A 16,356-nucleotide genomic window follows, 5' to 3' on the forward strand; every position below is an offset into this window, starting at 1 on the left:
CAAACGTCAAGGTAAGAGCGTTATCCTCCGCGATACCATAAGCATCCAATATCTTCCGTAATATGCTGGGGTCGGAGCTCAAGCTCTGGAGATTGGTCGCACCCGCTGCAATGACCTGCTCGCAAACTACATTGGTATGTCTTGGAATATCTTTGTTTAGACTGCTAATAAAAATAGTCTGGCCTGCTAAAACATCGATTTCCATGCGGCGAATCGTCAGCGTGCATTGTTATACTTGACACTATATGTTTCCAACTCACCTTCCCAGCTAAGGAACGGAGCTATAGTTATTGGGCGTCAGTACTATGCAAAATGGAGTCACGTAGTGGATACTCAGATACTATTTCCTATAGGTATATCTTCCTCAGTGATCTTCGAAAGTATATCAGTTTCATCGAATGGATAGACGGATGAGGGAAGACACGGCAGCAAACCTAAGCACAACCTACAAGGCGGCAAAGGGTAGCTAGCTGCATTCCGTTCAAAGAGACCATTGGAACCAGAACCAGAAATCACTCTTCGGAGAATAAAGTCAGTAGAGTCCAATGCTGTTGCGGAAAGGATCGAGCCGACTGGAGAGCGAAGCGAGTCTGCGTGAGTCCAACCCAACCTACATTCGAAGACGATGATGCACGCGAGATACACCGTCTTTGTGTCGACGACTTAGTATATCTTGATAAAGTCTAGTTGACAGGTCTGATAGTGAGAAGGTAGGTGGGTTCATACTGGCCCATATCCTCCACAGAATTGAGAGCTGCTGTGATACTGAGAACTGCAACGCCAACACTGCCGCGATGGTGATGACAAGTCACGTCTCCAAGCAGAACGGCACTATAACAACGGCTAACTTGCAGCCCTCACAATATTGACTCAGTCCAGATTCCTCAGATACAGTTTCTACCCCGTCCCCAGTGTTCCCGCTGATATTCCCAATTATTCCCAAGACTAATTTCCAGGGGTCCCGTTTTCTGTAGTCATAAGAACAGCTCGACGTAAGGGAGTCGGGACACAAGGTTGCGATCCATTTGAGGTGGGATAATGTTCAACAGGTCGATAAATTATACGATGGGAGTGTGCAGCTCGCAGCTAGCCTTCGGCCAACGGCTGGATGCAGACCGCAGGTTTATCATCGGGATCGAGTCTTGCTAGGGTAATCTATAGGTGTGGAAGATCAGCTCACGGAAGCAATTCCCCAGTAATAGCACTGTAACCCCAGATCCCATACTAGCCTGATGCCTCAGGGAATCTATCTGCAGTGAGAAGATTTGGATACCCGCATATAGCCATCTTCATGAGACCTCCTCTAGACCTGCAAACAAGATGAATGTTGAATCCAAATCCAAATGTATTACTTGATGGATTATCACGGAAATAAAAACATACGGTCTCGGAACCGGAAAGAACGCGTCATCCGTACAAGTGCCATCATATCTGCTGTGTCCAATGGGAGTTTTTTGGGCTGGACTTTAAGCCGATTATCCATTTGACATATCTGTCGCAAAGAATATCCATACGATGACTGCATGTCTTCAGAGCCGATAAATCAGTCTCCGGGGTATCTCGACTTCCGAGTCCACGTATGGAATTCCGGTTCCCACTGGCTGGTCAATAAAGATCATATACGAACACCGTATCCAAGAAATATGATTCCTGTGGATTTCGCTACTGCCATCATTGATCCGACATGGACTAGGCTCCAGCACATTGCTATCTAAAGCCTTAAATATTAATAACTGGATTAAGACACTTCGTAAGATGAAAGGGAGAATACTTATCAAACCGCTGCCGCCTGGTCCTACCATCATCTTTAGCAGCAAAGGGTCATTTCCAGGACTATTAAGACCGTCGAAATTTCTTCATAGGATTCTGCCTATTTTGTAGCTGTCCATCTCGCACGGATGGAGTTTCCCAATCCACCAACAGGTGTTTCCGTCGAATCAAGCCTTCCAGTATTGCTTCATTGCTTTTCGGCTCCCATGAATATGCTGAACAGTCAGAGCAGCAGTATATAGGTAGGTATCTTGGAATCGAAGCCGCCATTCTAGACGAGCAATAGGTGACTGCCAAGCGGAGTCGCCAGTGCGAGGAATGCGATGTTGACAATTGCCAGCCAGGCCGAAAGACCGAACAGCGTAAACCCACACGTTTGATGTGGATTAAAATCAAAACAACGATAACTCCGTACTGTCGCATGGACAAAACTCGGCTAATAGTTTCCTTTTATGCTTCAATTTTAACGAGGACGCGGGTAAGCCTACAAACTAGGCAGTACATGGGCTTCGCGTGGTGCCGCCGCGCCGGCTCCGTCTGGAAGCTAGCGAGGCGTTTTGCCTCATTGCGGTAATCGAGAACGACCGGGCTCAAGCCAGCGCCATCCTCCTTCTCCCAGCAGAACAAAACACCATATTACCTTTCTGAGCTATGGATACCAGGCTCTATTCAGACCGTGGCACAATGATCGACCCAATCAGAGTGCAGGATTTTCTCTTTGCCTATGTAAGATCCCTCGCCCATGCGCCTGACCTGTCCGATCTGGAAAGGATAGATCCATGAGATCTCCTGTCCGATTGTTTCATGGCATGTGGAGAGATTTGCCATGAGTTTCAAGTGGGGCCTCCAAGAGGGCTTGAAAGACTTTAAATGACTCTCATTCCGCCAAATTTGTTTTTAAGAGGGCTTGTGATATCGTTGGAACTCGAGGGATGCAGTTTGTCTATCAACAAGTTCGCGTATATCGCCGCGATGTCATCGTTCCAACGAATTGATAGCGCGCCTGCGTTGATATATCTCGATAAAAGCCTGAGCGTTGAATCAACCTATCTCCCTTTCTCAAGAATATTACTCCTTAGCGGACTCTGCCTTTCAATCTTCCTCTTCAACGTCAAGTTCTATCTCCGTCGGAAAAGATGTTCAAATTTGGCCTTCACACCTCAACACATCCTCTGGGGTCTATTGGCTCTCCTCGCATCTGTCTGCTGCACGATCGTGGTATTCTGGTCAATATGGAAGGACAGATCCCGTGGCTGGACAAGAATCTTGATAGGCATTCTCTGTGTAAGCTGAAATATAGGGATCTTGAAGAGTGAATGCACTAACGAGCTTTAGGTTCTTGTATGTCTGAGCCGCATAGCCTATCTGACCTCGTCTACACATCGTCAACTTTCCTACACGAACTCTTTGATAATAGGTCTCGCCCTATTCCTAACGGCGGTTTTGCCGCAGTTGTATTCCATGATATGGATGGGTGGTCGAGGCCTTCGCTCTTTCTCTGGTATGGAAGCGGTCGAGCTAGTAACGGCATGCGCAAGCACCGTCCTCATTCCTTTATTGACACCGTATCATTATGATATTTCTTCAGATAGCTGCCCTCATCCGTCTGAGACCTGTTCTCCCTTATCACGGTGGTGGTTGTACTCCTGGGTCGACCCCGTGGTCAGTACCAGTTACGCCCACAGGGGAGAACTAAACATGAAAGAATTTCTGCCCATTGAACCTCAGAGCGCACCCACGGAATGGCTAGAGAAGTACAATGATGTTTGTGACACGTGTGGCTCATTCCGTGAGACTCTATGGCAGCTATTTCGAAAGCGTCTGGTCATCACAGCATCTTTTATGGTTCTCTGTGGTGCCTTCGAATTCATCGGAACTTTCGGTCTCCGCCAACTCCTTCTCTACCTCCAAAGGTCTCCCGATGCAATTTTCAGGCCATGGTTTTCTATTCTACTATTCGGGATATGTCCGATTCTCCGTGGCCTTTGCATGCAGACTTTCGAGTACTTCGCCACTCACACGATAGGCCATTTGAAAGCCGTCATCATATCTGCTGTGTATCAAAGATTACTCCAAAATCCTGCAGGCCAAGGCATAGCGATTGGTCAATTACAGAATCATATCTCTGTGGATATTGACAGGCTAGGGGCTCTCCGCTACACTGTGATCGCAGGATTCATGGTTCCTGTGGAGCTTTCTGTGGCATCGATCCTGCTCTACAGGACAATTGGATGGTGCTACATACCAGGTCTTGTATTTCTCCTCGCTACAAGGCATCCGTTATCGAAGTTTATAGTTTCTGCACAAGGAGCAGCCCAGTCGAAGATCTTACAGGCAACGGATGAGCGCGTCGCCAAGATAAGCGAGAGCATACGGCATATGGCCACCATAGCGATGCTTGGACAAGGGCAGCCCTTCATAGGCAGAATCCTCGACAAGAGATCCCAAGAGTTGAAGGCAATGTGGAAGAAAGCGGAAGTTATAGTGGTATCGGAGAGCATCTCAACTGCCTGCATATTAATTTCTCTTCTTCTTTGTCTATTTCTGTACACCGTTGTGTCGAAACAACCTCTGGAAGCTGATATCGCCTTCACGGTGGTGGCAGTCTTCAACCTAATCAAGAGCATGCTTACCATCGCTGTCCTTGGTGCCGGACAGTATGCACAAGCTGCGGTAAGTCTTGAGCGACTTACTGAGTTCTTGGACAGTCCAAAGCGTCCAGCAACCATGGTCTATCAGGGTTCGAAAAGCCACTCTAAAGCCAGAATTGGTTTCCAAGACGCCGCTTTCGGTGTCACTCTGTCAGATGGAGGCTCCCAGACATTGCTAAGAAACTTGAACGTCGAATTTGTTAGAAAGGGCCTCAACGTCGTCACTGGTAACCTAGGGTATGATCTCGTACAATTGCCCTGCCTTTCTATCAACTGACAATGCTTACCAACAGATCTGGCAAGACATTTTTACTCGAATCACTTTTATCCGAACAAGAGCAGCTTCAGGGAAGTGTAAAATTACGAAAGACACCATTTGAACCCATCGCCTACGCATCTCAGACTCCATGGTTCCAGAGTGGTAGCGTTCGAGGCAATATCCTTTTTGGATTTCCTTTCGTGCAGGAACGGTATGAAGAAGTCCTTAGAGCATGTGCGTTGGAGCCTGATCTTGCGAGCTTTGAGGAGGGCGATCTCAAAAACGTCGGAGAGGGCGCTAGTACTCTCTCTGGCGGACAACGTCAGCGTATTGCCCTTGCCCGAGCAGTCTACTCTACTACAGAGGTTGTGATCCTGGACGATGTGCTGTCAGCATTGGATTCTACGACAGCGAAGTGGGTGATTGACAATTGCATATTCGGACCACTAATGAAAGACCGCACATTGATACTAGCAACCGACAACCCAAGGTGTATTGAGGCAGCAGACTTAATTATTTATATGGCAGATGGAACCATTAAGGAGACAGTGAGAAAGAAACCAGATGAGGCTAAGTTTCGCCCCGATTTCATAACAGCGACCAGCGTTGTACTCACCGAATCCATTGTCCCCGAAGCATCATTCGAAAATTCAGGTTCATCCTCTACAGAGAATACATACTCTTCTTTTCAAGGGAATGCGTTAGGCGGGTCGAAGGTAGTTTCTTCGACTCCTGATACGCGTCGTCAAGGGCTCATCGGTACCGCTTACAGTAGGTCGCTCCGTCGTTGAACAAAGGTTCTACGCTAACATTGTAGTGTTCAAATATATTCGACGTTTTGGCAATTGGCCATTCATCCTCATGACGATTGCGTTTTTGATGGGGGCTCAAGCGATGGACATTGTGTTGCCTGCGTGGCTGTCCCTTTGGAATCAGGCATATATTTCCAAACGTCCAGAAGTCCGTTCCGGTTTTTATCTAGGGATGTTTGCTGGTAAGGTGTCGCTGTACTTCCATTTCTATTATATATTGCTCATTTCTCTGGCTAGGTTTGGGAACGGCGCAGGTCACAATTTTGGCAATATCCCTGCTACTCTTGTACGCGGGAGCCTGGCGAGTGAGTCGTGAAGAACACCTGAAATTACTTGTTACAGTGTTCGGTGCATCGTACGCGTGGATCATCAGTACACCGGCTGGGCAAATCATCAATCGCTTCTCGTCGGATATGATGTGTTTAGACGACACACTGATGAGGGCGCTGCGACCAGTTTTAGAGACATACTTGTCCATTGGATTCCGTGTCATAACTGTATCTTCTTTAGTCCCTATCTTCTTCTTGCCCTCTCTCCTATTTACTGGCCTCGGGATATACACTGGTTATCGATATCGATTTGCATCTACGGCGGCAAAGCGACTTTACGCTGCTAGCTTGTCACCTCTACATCACAGCATCACAGAGGCTGCATCCGGACTTGTGACAATACGGGCTTTTCGTGCAGAGAAGACCCTTCAGAACTATATTGCCGCAAGCATTGAGCAGCATGTAAGGGCTTGGGAAGCCGTCAGTGACCTCCAGCGATGGCTAGCAGTCAGGATGGATATATACGCTTCGTTAATCTCGCTTTCGGCCGCGATCTTTGTCTTTCTCCGACAAGGCTCGAACCCAGCCATAGTTGGTCTCAGTCTTACGCTCACAACCGGACTTTGTACTGCTCTCCTATGTGAGTGACTCGTACAAAAATATCCTACAAAAGAGTACTAACATTTCAAAGATCTGGTCTACCTTTCAAGTCTTCTCGAAGTGGAAATGAACAGTCTACAGCGCATCGACGAGTATATTGAAGACGTTCCACAGGAACCCGGTCAATGCGCTTCGGATGACACAGCATTAGAGGACTGGCCACTCAAAGGGGACGTTGACGTGCAGCATCTGACAGTCAGTTACTCATTGGACGGAGATGAGGTACTAGAAGACGTCAGCTTTCGAGCTCGTCCAGGAGAACGGGTCGCCATTGTGGGACGTACAGGAAGCGGGAAAAGCTCTCTAGCACTAAGCATGCTGCGGCTGACGACGAGAATTTTCGGGTCGATACGCATAGATGGTGTCGACATCGAGTCACTCAATGTCGAACGGCTAAGGCGGAATATCAGCCTTGTCCCACAAGACCCCACGCTGTTCAACGGTACAATCCGGTTTAACCTGGACCTGAGTGGGGCAGCCTCGGATGAGCTCCTGCAGACTATACTAGACGATGTTGTGGGAGTGGACAAGCTGAAGCTGGATGACAAGGTTGAATCGAACGGGCAGAATTTTTCCCAAGGCGAGCGGCAGCTCATCGCCCTGGCGCGTGCTATGGTGAACCAGAGCAAGGTGGTCATTATCGACGAGGCGACTGCCAGTCTCGACCGAGTCAGTCAAGAGCGCATCCAGGCTGTATTGCGGGACAAGTTTCGTAACTGTACGATCATGGCCATCGCACATCGGCTGGATAGCGTGGTGGATTTCGACCAGGTTCTCGTACTAGACAAGGGCCAGATTGCAGAGCGCGGGCATCCGCGAACCTTGATAGACAGCAAGGAAGGTTTTTTCTATGCGTCTTACATGCAACGGCGTCGCAACATGGCGACTGAATAGGCCGTCTCGTGAGTACGATGGCATCTCTCCTTTACCTGTTGGCATCAATCCCGGTACCTGTATATATTAAGCCCCCTTGAATGGCGAATTCAACGGCATACCGTTATCGAGACACGTCTGGCGGAAGACGCCGAGTATTTGTCCGTATACGAAGTTGAATAATATGGCGTAGTGGCTGACGACAAGCCGGAAGGCTTCCGGGTCTCGAACACGGGGCCGTGGTAGATCACAAAACTAGGGGAGGCCGGCGTGGTTTCGCGCAACACATAGCGCATCCGGCCTGCATGTTGCATGTCCTGGAAGCGTCTGCGCCGCCTCTTATTCGCAGCTCTGGCTGTGACGATCACGGGCAGACGATCTGCCGGGGGAACCTAGCTGAAGAAGCTGGAGCACCGAGCACATCTCAATATTAACGGGGTCGGTAGGCTAGCAGGTAAAGATGGGTCTAACACTAGAGATAAGGCCGCCATCGCTCACTCTTGTCTCATTTCTTTTCATGACTACCACGCGTGATGCACCTGTTCTCAATACAAGATGGTACATTGATGGTTGGTGATACAGAAAGACGCAGTGAATGTGTGTCCTGTCGTCATTGTGCTAGCTATGCCCTCCCCCACCCCCGCTGAGTTGGAGAAGCCGGTCAGGAAGCGGAATGTTGTTTCGCGCGGCCGAACTGGATGCTTGACCTGTCGACGACGGAGGCTCAAGTGCGATGAGACTAAGCCGGCCTGCTACAGTGTAATTAATCTCTCTCTGCAGCTGTTGTCCCTTCTTCTAACTCAAACCGCAGTGCACGCGTCTGAACCTCAAATGCGAAGGCTATGCGCAGCGAATCTCCTTCAAAGATCAGACGGATCTGGTTGTCGAACGGGCCACTGGCAAGGCAGGGAAGAAACGAAAGCCCTCAGATGCTACCCAGGCAAACGCTGGGGCATCTAATACGCCTCCGCAAGCAACTGACATTGCAACGGCCAACGGGAACACGGGTCCTCAGTCCGCAGAACCGACCGAGCGTCGAGTTAGCCCCCACCACCCGTTGTCGAGCCCTCAGTATGTGGATGGCGGGTACATCTCGCCAGGTGACAGCGATCTTGACGTTGACCGTGTCTCGGGAGAGTCTCCCAGTCCCTTTGAGCTATCAAGTTCAGCCGGCAATGTCGTGCTATCGCCTTTTGCAACATGGTCTCCGAATGCTTTGGGGGGCGACCCTACCTGGTACAATTTCGATTTGGATAATGAGTGGAGGGATCAGGAGCGTAGTTCGTCGGTGCAGTCTGGTCCAGATTATCATGGGAGAATGATATCGCGCTTTTCTGACACTACAGAAGATCCGCACGACGCGGTAGTCTTCACAAGTTACATGACCCCTCGATCAGTGGCCTCAATGCCTTCTCCTAGCAGGCCGCTGCCTAATTCATTTCTTTCCCTCTGCGGGGCCTACGAGTTCCCAGAGGATATTCTCTATTATGAGTACTCCGCCGGAAACAATTTCCACAGTCTCTTACGGGTCCTCCCGCTTCATGAATTGTTCCAATCAGAACCGGTCTCGCCTCACGTTTATAATGCTGCACTAGCTTTAGCAGCTCTCAATCTCTCCAGTTTAGGATCGTATCCCAAAAGTCCTGCAACCCTCCGCCGGCACGCGTTTCAGCACAGCTTGAAGGCCGTTCAGGGTGTGCGAGATGACCTGGCTTCCGCAGAATGGTCCAGGGGCTTCTCTCGACCCGCAAATGCTGACACTGCCATTTCGTTGTTTGCGACGATCATGTTGCTGGCCAACTTTGAACTGCAGCGCGGGTCCTTGCTGTCCTGGCGCTCTCACATGCGTGGTGCCGCTTCGTGTCTGAGCATCTGGCACAAAACTATGGCAGAAAGGCCAGTCGGCATGCTACTTGTTAAGGCGTTTGCAAGGATGTCACTTCTGCTGCGGATCTATAATGAAGAATACTCCGTAACGACCCCAGATGTCATGCATCCGAGACTCGTGGATTGGTTGAACAGGCTGCTAGCCCAGTCCTCGCAGCAGCAGGATGGACTGTTGCTACTAGTTGAAGAGGTCACAAACCTGGAGCTGAATTACCGTCAGCACCCGGAACTGGGAGACAAATGGACACAATGGAGCACCTCCCTTCTTGCGAAACTAACCAAGTGGCGGAGGGATCTACCCTCTACGGAATTACCTGTAGAAAGCGATGGTGGGGCCTACGTAACAATATCTACAGCACAGGGTCCATATTCCTTGATGCGTATTTCGGCACTCTGCTTTCCCAATTCCTCTGATCCGTGCACCGCTGCTGTGAACTATGCTACGTATCTCTGTACCAGCATGCGTGCGCGCACTCGCTACCTGCCCGACATAGGACGCGTACTGCCCCCTGACGCTGAGCAGACAGCGCTTGCAATCTGCCGGATCGCAGCGGGCTTTTCACCAGCGCTCTTTGGCCAGTCGTTTACGTACGGATACGGAATGCTCCCTTCTGTCGTTGGTGCGCACCGTTGGTCCTCGAACCCGGGACTACACGACTGGATCATGTACTGGCTAGCCGGATATCAGGGCTCCCGGGAAGGCATATGGAACGTGACGCAGTCACGCCGGCTGCTGAAGCAGGTGGAGCAGGAATATGCAAAACGAGACAAAGGGTGGGAGCTTATCGCCGTAAAGATCCTCGATGAGCAACAGGATACGTCGTCGGAATCGGAGGAAACAGATGGAAGCAAGTCGTTCAGCATCGTGGTACGTGGGAGGGGTAAGGAAGGGTACTCCGAAGAGCACGTGGTCATACCATGAGCGAAGCGGCGACTTTCCCGTCTGTATTCTGGACTTATTATTGTCTTGGTTTAATTGTCGGCGTTGTGGAGGGTTCAATCGGGATTATGGATACGGGTCCTGAAGGGATATACGGTATTTAGGGATGGATGATGACGATACCTCTGGATGTTTATTGGTGTTATACGGGTTTTGGAAACACATGCTTCTTGGGAAAATTGTGCTTAGGGCTATGAGGTCTAGTCACTGTGATACGTCTAATTCCTGCTGCATATTAGAACAGGACATGATGCCGAACTTGGAAATTCAGAAATCATATTTTGAATCAGACTCCTTGCTGTATTTTGTCAGGTGACATGAAACAGGGCTCAATTTCATATCCAAAGACCTCTAGTTTCATCTCATTCAGGGCCTTAGCGTTAAAACTTCTTTTGTTCGCAGGTGCTCTGGATGCCCTTTAATGATAACGGAGGTGCCTTCCGTCCTCGTGCTCAGGTCACAATACCCAGGCTCGGAATATCCACATATCCCGTTTTCTCAACTGTAGGATAAGCCATTGGGAGCTAACTGTACATGGGAACCACTTTCTTTCCAAGGTGATCTTAGTGATGAAGAGTTCAGGGAGTCCGCCTGCTTGTTGTCATCCCCGGACCTCACTGCTGTGAACTATCTTGCGCTGGCTCGTTGGTAGCAGTCCACTCTTGGAAAGTTGCCCACCAAGAAGCGCTATGAGGACTAACAGAACACAATCGTGCCACCAGGCTTGTATCCCATCCATATTTGTTTTCTCTTTTACGCTGACAGGTATTTATCTCCCAGTACCTTTTGACCTATTCTCCAGGCCCTCCTGTACCTCCGTCTGCTCTATCCTCTCAATAGAAAGTCCAGGGAGCCGTATTCGCTCATCCGTGTCTTGAGCTTGGCTGCTACTGCGTATAATGACGCTGCTGGTTTGCAGGTACCGATCCCGAAAAGCCCTCCACAACGGCGACTGCTGACTGTATCCTCTCCCCCCGGACGAGGATAGAATCGATAGTTCCGGAGAAAGGCCGTGGCAGCTTGCTCTATGCCCCTTTCATCCATGGATATTTTTCTGCAGCAATCAAAGTCCAGTATCCACATGACATGAGGCAAAGGACATTTGTGATAACCGGATTTGAAGAACTAGACGACGGAGCACGTTGCTCAGCTCAATATGCTCGGGAACCCGGGCCAAGAAGTCATCAACTGTGTCGAGGACTTCGCGCTTGTGTTTATTGTTTGGATTGGACCAGCTGCCGGTTCGGTGATGCTTTGCCACGCTTAGAGCAGATGCTATAGCAACATCATTGACAGCCTTGCCACGTGTGGGCCTATCCTCCGCCTTGGTTGAGGTGACGTTCAGGCAATTCTCGATGAGATCAAGTATATGATGGATACCATTTCCAGCCGCATATATCGCGGCAGGTACTGGGCCGACGTAGCGGTTGAGGACGTACATCGGGACCGTCGAAAAGTCTGAATCCCAATGTAGTGGGCTCACAGCAGTGCCTATGCACAGGGGAGTGAGGAATAGCAGAAGGAAAAATTGCGATCATGGTGGGATGGTGGAGCGACGGCAATCAAAATGAGACTTGGAAACAGAGATGCAGGATGAATTGGCCTGGCAAGTTTCCCATTCGAAGTCGGGATGAACGGGCAGATGAATGCTTCTATCTTTTCCCAGGAGGGAGCTGATCATATCTCTGGTCCCGATCGACATGCATCCATCGTTCTTGCTTCGTTATGTTGCATAACTACTGGCCCTAGGTTGTACAGGCCAAATTTTTGGGATAATTTTTATGCGGGTGTCCAGGCTGAACAGAATAGAATGCAATTAATTGTATGCAATTGTTGGAAACCTCCAGGGGCGGGGCATACTAGCATTCCAACATGTTGACGATGTAATCCAGAGAGCGGACACGGAGAAGAATATGCTTCAGCTGCAGTCATAAAAACATAACGTCCCGTGAGGTACCTAGATATCAGCTCTACTGTCCCTATAGATATCTTGTGTTTGAGAGCCACACATCTCTGCAGAGCACTAACCTCAATACTGAAAGATTGCAAGATGATCACCTTGTTCAACGATATACTACCTAGTATAAGCCTCAGAAAATACTTCCCTCAGCCTTGCAAGGTTGTCCTCAAAACATTAATTTAGTGTTGTCGTTCAAGTTACCTTAAGGTAGTACCTGTACAACCTTGGAAGAAGGCACTAAACGAGCCTACAAATCGGATTCTTCGGCCCCCAAATCCTTGTCCCATAGTTGCAGACTGAGTTACATTTTAGGAATAATTTTTGTCCTACGGCCAGCGACAGCCGATTGGTTTCATCGCATAGATCGTGTTTGCGGCTCAGATCACAGGGGGGGCTCCGGTATCCGACAACAAAGCGTGGATTGTTATCGCCAGTCGTGTCTTCCATGAGGGTGGCCACGCGCAGATGAGACTAAGGTCATGTGTCTCATTGTGGAGATTATCTGCTTCTTTGGAGTCTTGTGGGCTATCTATCATCATACTCGAACCCGTGAACAGCGTACGCTCGACCCTTGTGAGTCTTCGATGAGCCAAGCTGACAACAGGTCTAGGATTTCAATCGAACACCACGGTTGGAATGCAGCATCCCGGCGGAGGTTCTCCAACATTGAGATTGTGGGGATTAGATGAGCGGCTTCTCCTGCTAGATACATGTACAGTACATTAGGTAATGCAACACAAACAATGCAATACATCCGTCTAAAGTCCTGGATCTCTCGTGTCTGGTAGAACAAGGGCCATTGAATTTGGTCATCAGGGGATTATGCATCAGTGTGTATAGTTCGGGGCTTCATGAAGAACAGCATGATCGGTTCGCGCAATGGGCATTTGCGGATCTAGAGGCTTCCGATCACTTTCAAGCACTGGTCTTTTGTAATGGACGGTATTCAAGGAAATAAAACTCCAATTCAGCTCAAAATTGGAGGTAATTCAACCAGGTATATGTCATGACAGGGACAGTAACGCAACCGAATCTCACATATTCTTGCCTTAATCTGAGAACGATGATGGGCCAGGAAAGCAGTATAGTTGAAGTCACATAAGAGGAAAAAGAACACAGAGATCAGCAATCAAGTGCAGCCAGAAAAGGCATTGTTTCCTCCAACTTACAAACTATAGAAGGTATGTACAAGATAAGCTCTAGTTGATCGAAAATTACTGATAAGAAAGGCTGCAGATGACTATCGGAGATCCCTGACGTGTCCGATCCTCCAACCCCCACCTATGGGACTGCAGGTTGACCTGCTCCCTTCGGTCAAGATAAACGATCTCCGTTAGTCATCGCAGTTTTCTGAGTCGATGATATCAATGTCTGGGGTTTATCAATCCCCAGATTCTTTTCTAGGATGTGTGTATGCCTAATGTGGATACTAAGAGCTATGCTAATGTATAGACAGCGTGTTTTTGCTTCCACATTTTGAACGCCACATTCCAGAACCCCATGGCAGATAAGCGCGCCAACGGTTCGATCTCCGCTTGGGGTTGCAAAAGCTAAATCTCCTTCCTACTAGTCTTAACCACTATAACGGTTTTCTCACCTGAAGCTGGTTACACACATATGACAGGTCCAGGTCCATTGTCAAGTGGGCTGCATACATAATACGGGGACTTGCCTCACCCAGGAGCTGCCTCTATGCTCTCTATGATCGCCCTTGAGCACTTGACCAGGGACATATTTCAATTCCATTCGGTGAATACCCATCTGGTAAACATATACGATGTCGATGGACATCGAGAAGAAGGCGCCATCCGCTTCCCAGAGCGCCAGTGTCGATAATGAACCTAATAATACCGCGTCGTGAGCAGCAAAAATGGAGATGCCCAGACAATTCAGACAAAGCAGTGGAGAGGTCATATCTTCGGAAGCTGGACTTTTACCTCCTCCCGCTTCTCTCTGTGATGTATTTGTTCAATTCTGTTGACCGGGTAAGTTTTTCAATGTGCGGATTCTTGCATACATATACGAATTATCCGATTTGAGCTTGTTCTGACTTCGACATCTTGCAGTCAAATCTCGCAAATGCGAAGACGGATGGGTCTGACAAGGATATGAATTTCACCGGAAATCAATATTCTCTTCTGTTACCGCTCTTCTATACTCCCAATGGCCTCTGCGGTTAGATTCTCCTTTTTTCCTGATTACGTTTTCCAACGGGAAGTTCTTTTGAGAAAAAGACTCTAAACAGCATATAATACAGACTTACCGCTAGATCTGCTCACAAAACGTTTCTCTGGACGAATCACTCTTCCGTCAATGATGCTTGCGTGGGGTGGTCTGTCCATGATCCAGACCGGATGTACCAACTTTGGCGGAATGCTTGTTGTGAGATTGCTTATTGGGGAGTATACTCTTGCTATTGTAGCCTGTGACAAGTCATTCACAAACGCTGCAGGCTCTTCGAAGCCGGTTTCTTCGCGGGAACTAGCTTTTATCTCACCTTGTTCTACAACCGCAACGAACTCGGTTTCCGAATCGCTCTCTACTTCGGGAGCGCTGTCCTTGCGGCCGCTTTCTCTGGCATCCTCGCATATGGAGTCTTCCAGATCGATGGTGCTTCTATCAAAGGATGGTATCTCTTTATCATCGAGTCCATACACCATCTCTCGTATTTCCGCTTCAAAGAAGCAAACTTGAACAGGATTCAATCAACAGGGGAGGCATGACCGTCCTCATTGCGCTCGTTGGATACTACTGGCTGCCAGGAACTCCGCAAGAGGCGCGCTGGCTCACGCCCGCAGAGAAGGAGGTCGCAAGGGCTCACTCTCTGCGAGATCGCTCAAAGGTTGTCTGTGAAGACTTTAGCATCAAGCTCGCATTCCAGCAGTGGAAGGATCCGAAGATGATAATGTGGTCTATTATCGCATTTACGTACACGAATCCGTTTACTACGTCTGCCAACTTCCTTCCTCAGGTACTGAACTCTCTTATCGAACTCTTGAGTATTGCAGAGGCACTTACAAACACACGCATAGATCGTCCAACGCCTCGGCTACAGCGTCGTCAAAACCAACCTGATGACCGTCCCCCCAAACCTCCTCGGCTTCGTCGTCCTCCTGATCGTGACCTGGTCCTCCGACCACTTGCGCGAACGGACCTTCCACATCTGCTTCGCGCTGACCCTCTCCCTCATCGCAACGATCGTCCTCGCCACCATCGACGTGACACAGAACAAAGGTGTCGCGTACTTCTGCATGTTCCTCCTCGCCTCGGGCGCCTACATCCCCTCCTGCCTCGTCCAGTCCTGGCACAACAACGACAATCTCAGCGAGAACGCGCGGGCCGCGACAACAGGGATCCTGGTCGGATTGTGAAACCTGGGCGGGATCCTGAGCAGCGCGACCTTCCGCGTCAAGTATGCGCCGCAGTACGTGCCAACGTTGGCGGCGACGGCGGCGAGCGCGGCGACGTGCATCGTGTTCACGCTGGGATTTAGGCTGTGGATGAAGACTGAGAACCGGAGGAGGAATAAGGAGCAGGGGATTAATCTGAAGGCGGAGGATGTGGATACGGATATGTTGCAGGATGGGGAGAAGAGTCCGAATTGGCGGTGGTTTACCTGGTAGATCTACAGTACATACTAGCTACATTACTACTCCATACGGTGCTATACACGTAGTATATGCGTGTGCAGTGTATATAGTCAGGTATAAGAAAAAGAATATAGGCTCAGGTATATACCTCGTTGGTTGATTGCTTGATAACTTTATCTACATCTGCCCAAGAGGTCCCCAGAGCTTACAGTAGAGAGCCACCCACGTGGTACTGTAGCCCCATTCTTATCCCTCCGTGCTCCATTAACTGAAGTAATTCCACAGGGTACGGAGTATAACACAGATAAGCATCACAGCGTTTCCAATAATTCTTCCCCACCAAGCACGGAGTCCCCCGTTCCCATCCATCATCACCATCGACGGTTCCCTCCTCCCTACAGACATTACCTCACTGAGTAAGTGTAGAGACGTACATATCTTACACTCCGCGCATTCATACCTCTATGAACTTTCATGTGTATACCACAAAGAGAACAGGGCCACCCCATCCTTGAACAGAACAACAAACAAAGAACCACCTACCTACCTACTCAACCCAACCCAACCCCACCTTTGAGCAAAAGACGGCAAACCATGCACCGTAGTTCCAGGCCCTTGCTCATTCCTCCCCGTCCCCGCAATGTGTGTTGCTCGGAGATAAGCCTAATTTAGTCGAGATAAGATA

General features: G+C 49.2%; 4 protein-coding genes across 4 annotated transcripts; 3 read left to right on the forward strand and 1 right to left on the reverse strand.

Moving 5' to 3' along the window:
• Nucleotides 1–3,468: 3,468 nt before the first annotated feature.
• On the forward strand, nt 3,469–7,315 carry VTN00DRAFT_8262 (uncharacterized protein; the record flags this gene model as incomplete). The annotated part of the gene is made up of 5 exons (XM_069435097.1): nt 3,469–4,658; nt 4,715–5,451; nt 5,498–5,674; nt 5,730–6,401; nt 6,453–7,315. The coding sequence occupies 5 exons, from the start codon at nt 3,469–3,471 to the stop codon at nt 7,313–7,315; spliced, it is 3,639 nt and encodes a 1,212-aa protein (XP_069286528.1).
• A 603-nt stretch (nt 7,316–7,918) lies between these two features.
• On the forward strand, nt 7,919–10,103 carry VTN00DRAFT_8263 (uncharacterized protein; the record flags this gene model as incomplete). Its single annotated transcript, XM_069435098.1, has 2 exons — nt 7,919–8,053; nt 8,106–10,103. 2 exons carry the CDS (start codon nt 7,919–7,921, stop codon nt 10,101–10,103), a joined length of 2,133 nt encoding a protein of 710 aa, XP_069286529.1.
• A 1,081-nt stretch (nt 10,104–11,184) lies between these two features.
• Nucleotides 11,185–14,741, reverse strand: VTN00DRAFT_8264 (uncharacterized protein; the record flags this gene model as incomplete). Its single annotated transcript, XM_069435099.1, has 2 exons — nt 11,185–11,612; nt 14,345–14,741. 2 exons carry the CDS (start codon nt 14,739–14,741, stop codon nt 11,185–11,187), a joined length of 825 nt encoding a protein of 274 aa, XP_069286530.1.
• A 59-nt stretch (nt 14,742–14,800) lies between these two features.
• Nucleotides 14,801–15,704, forward strand: VTN00DRAFT_8265 (uncharacterized protein; the record flags this gene model as incomplete). The annotated part of the gene is made up of 3 exons (XM_069435100.1): nt 14,801–15,052; nt 15,114–15,440; nt 15,495–15,704. The coding sequence occupies 3 exons, from the start codon at nt 14,801–14,803 to the stop codon at nt 15,702–15,704; spliced, it is 789 nt and encodes a 262-aa protein (XP_069286531.1).
• Between the last annotated feature and the right edge of the window lie 652 nt (nt 15,705–16,356).

Source organism: Thermoascus crustaceus (genome assembly GCF_041956765.1).
Source record: "Thermoascus crustaceus strain CBS 181.67 unplaced genomic scaffold VTN00scaffold_5, whole genome shotgun sequence".
In the NCBI taxonomy this organism is placed as follows: Eukaryota; Fungi; Ascomycota; class Eurotiomycetes; order Eurotiales; family Thermoascaceae; genus Thermoascus; species Thermoascus crustaceus.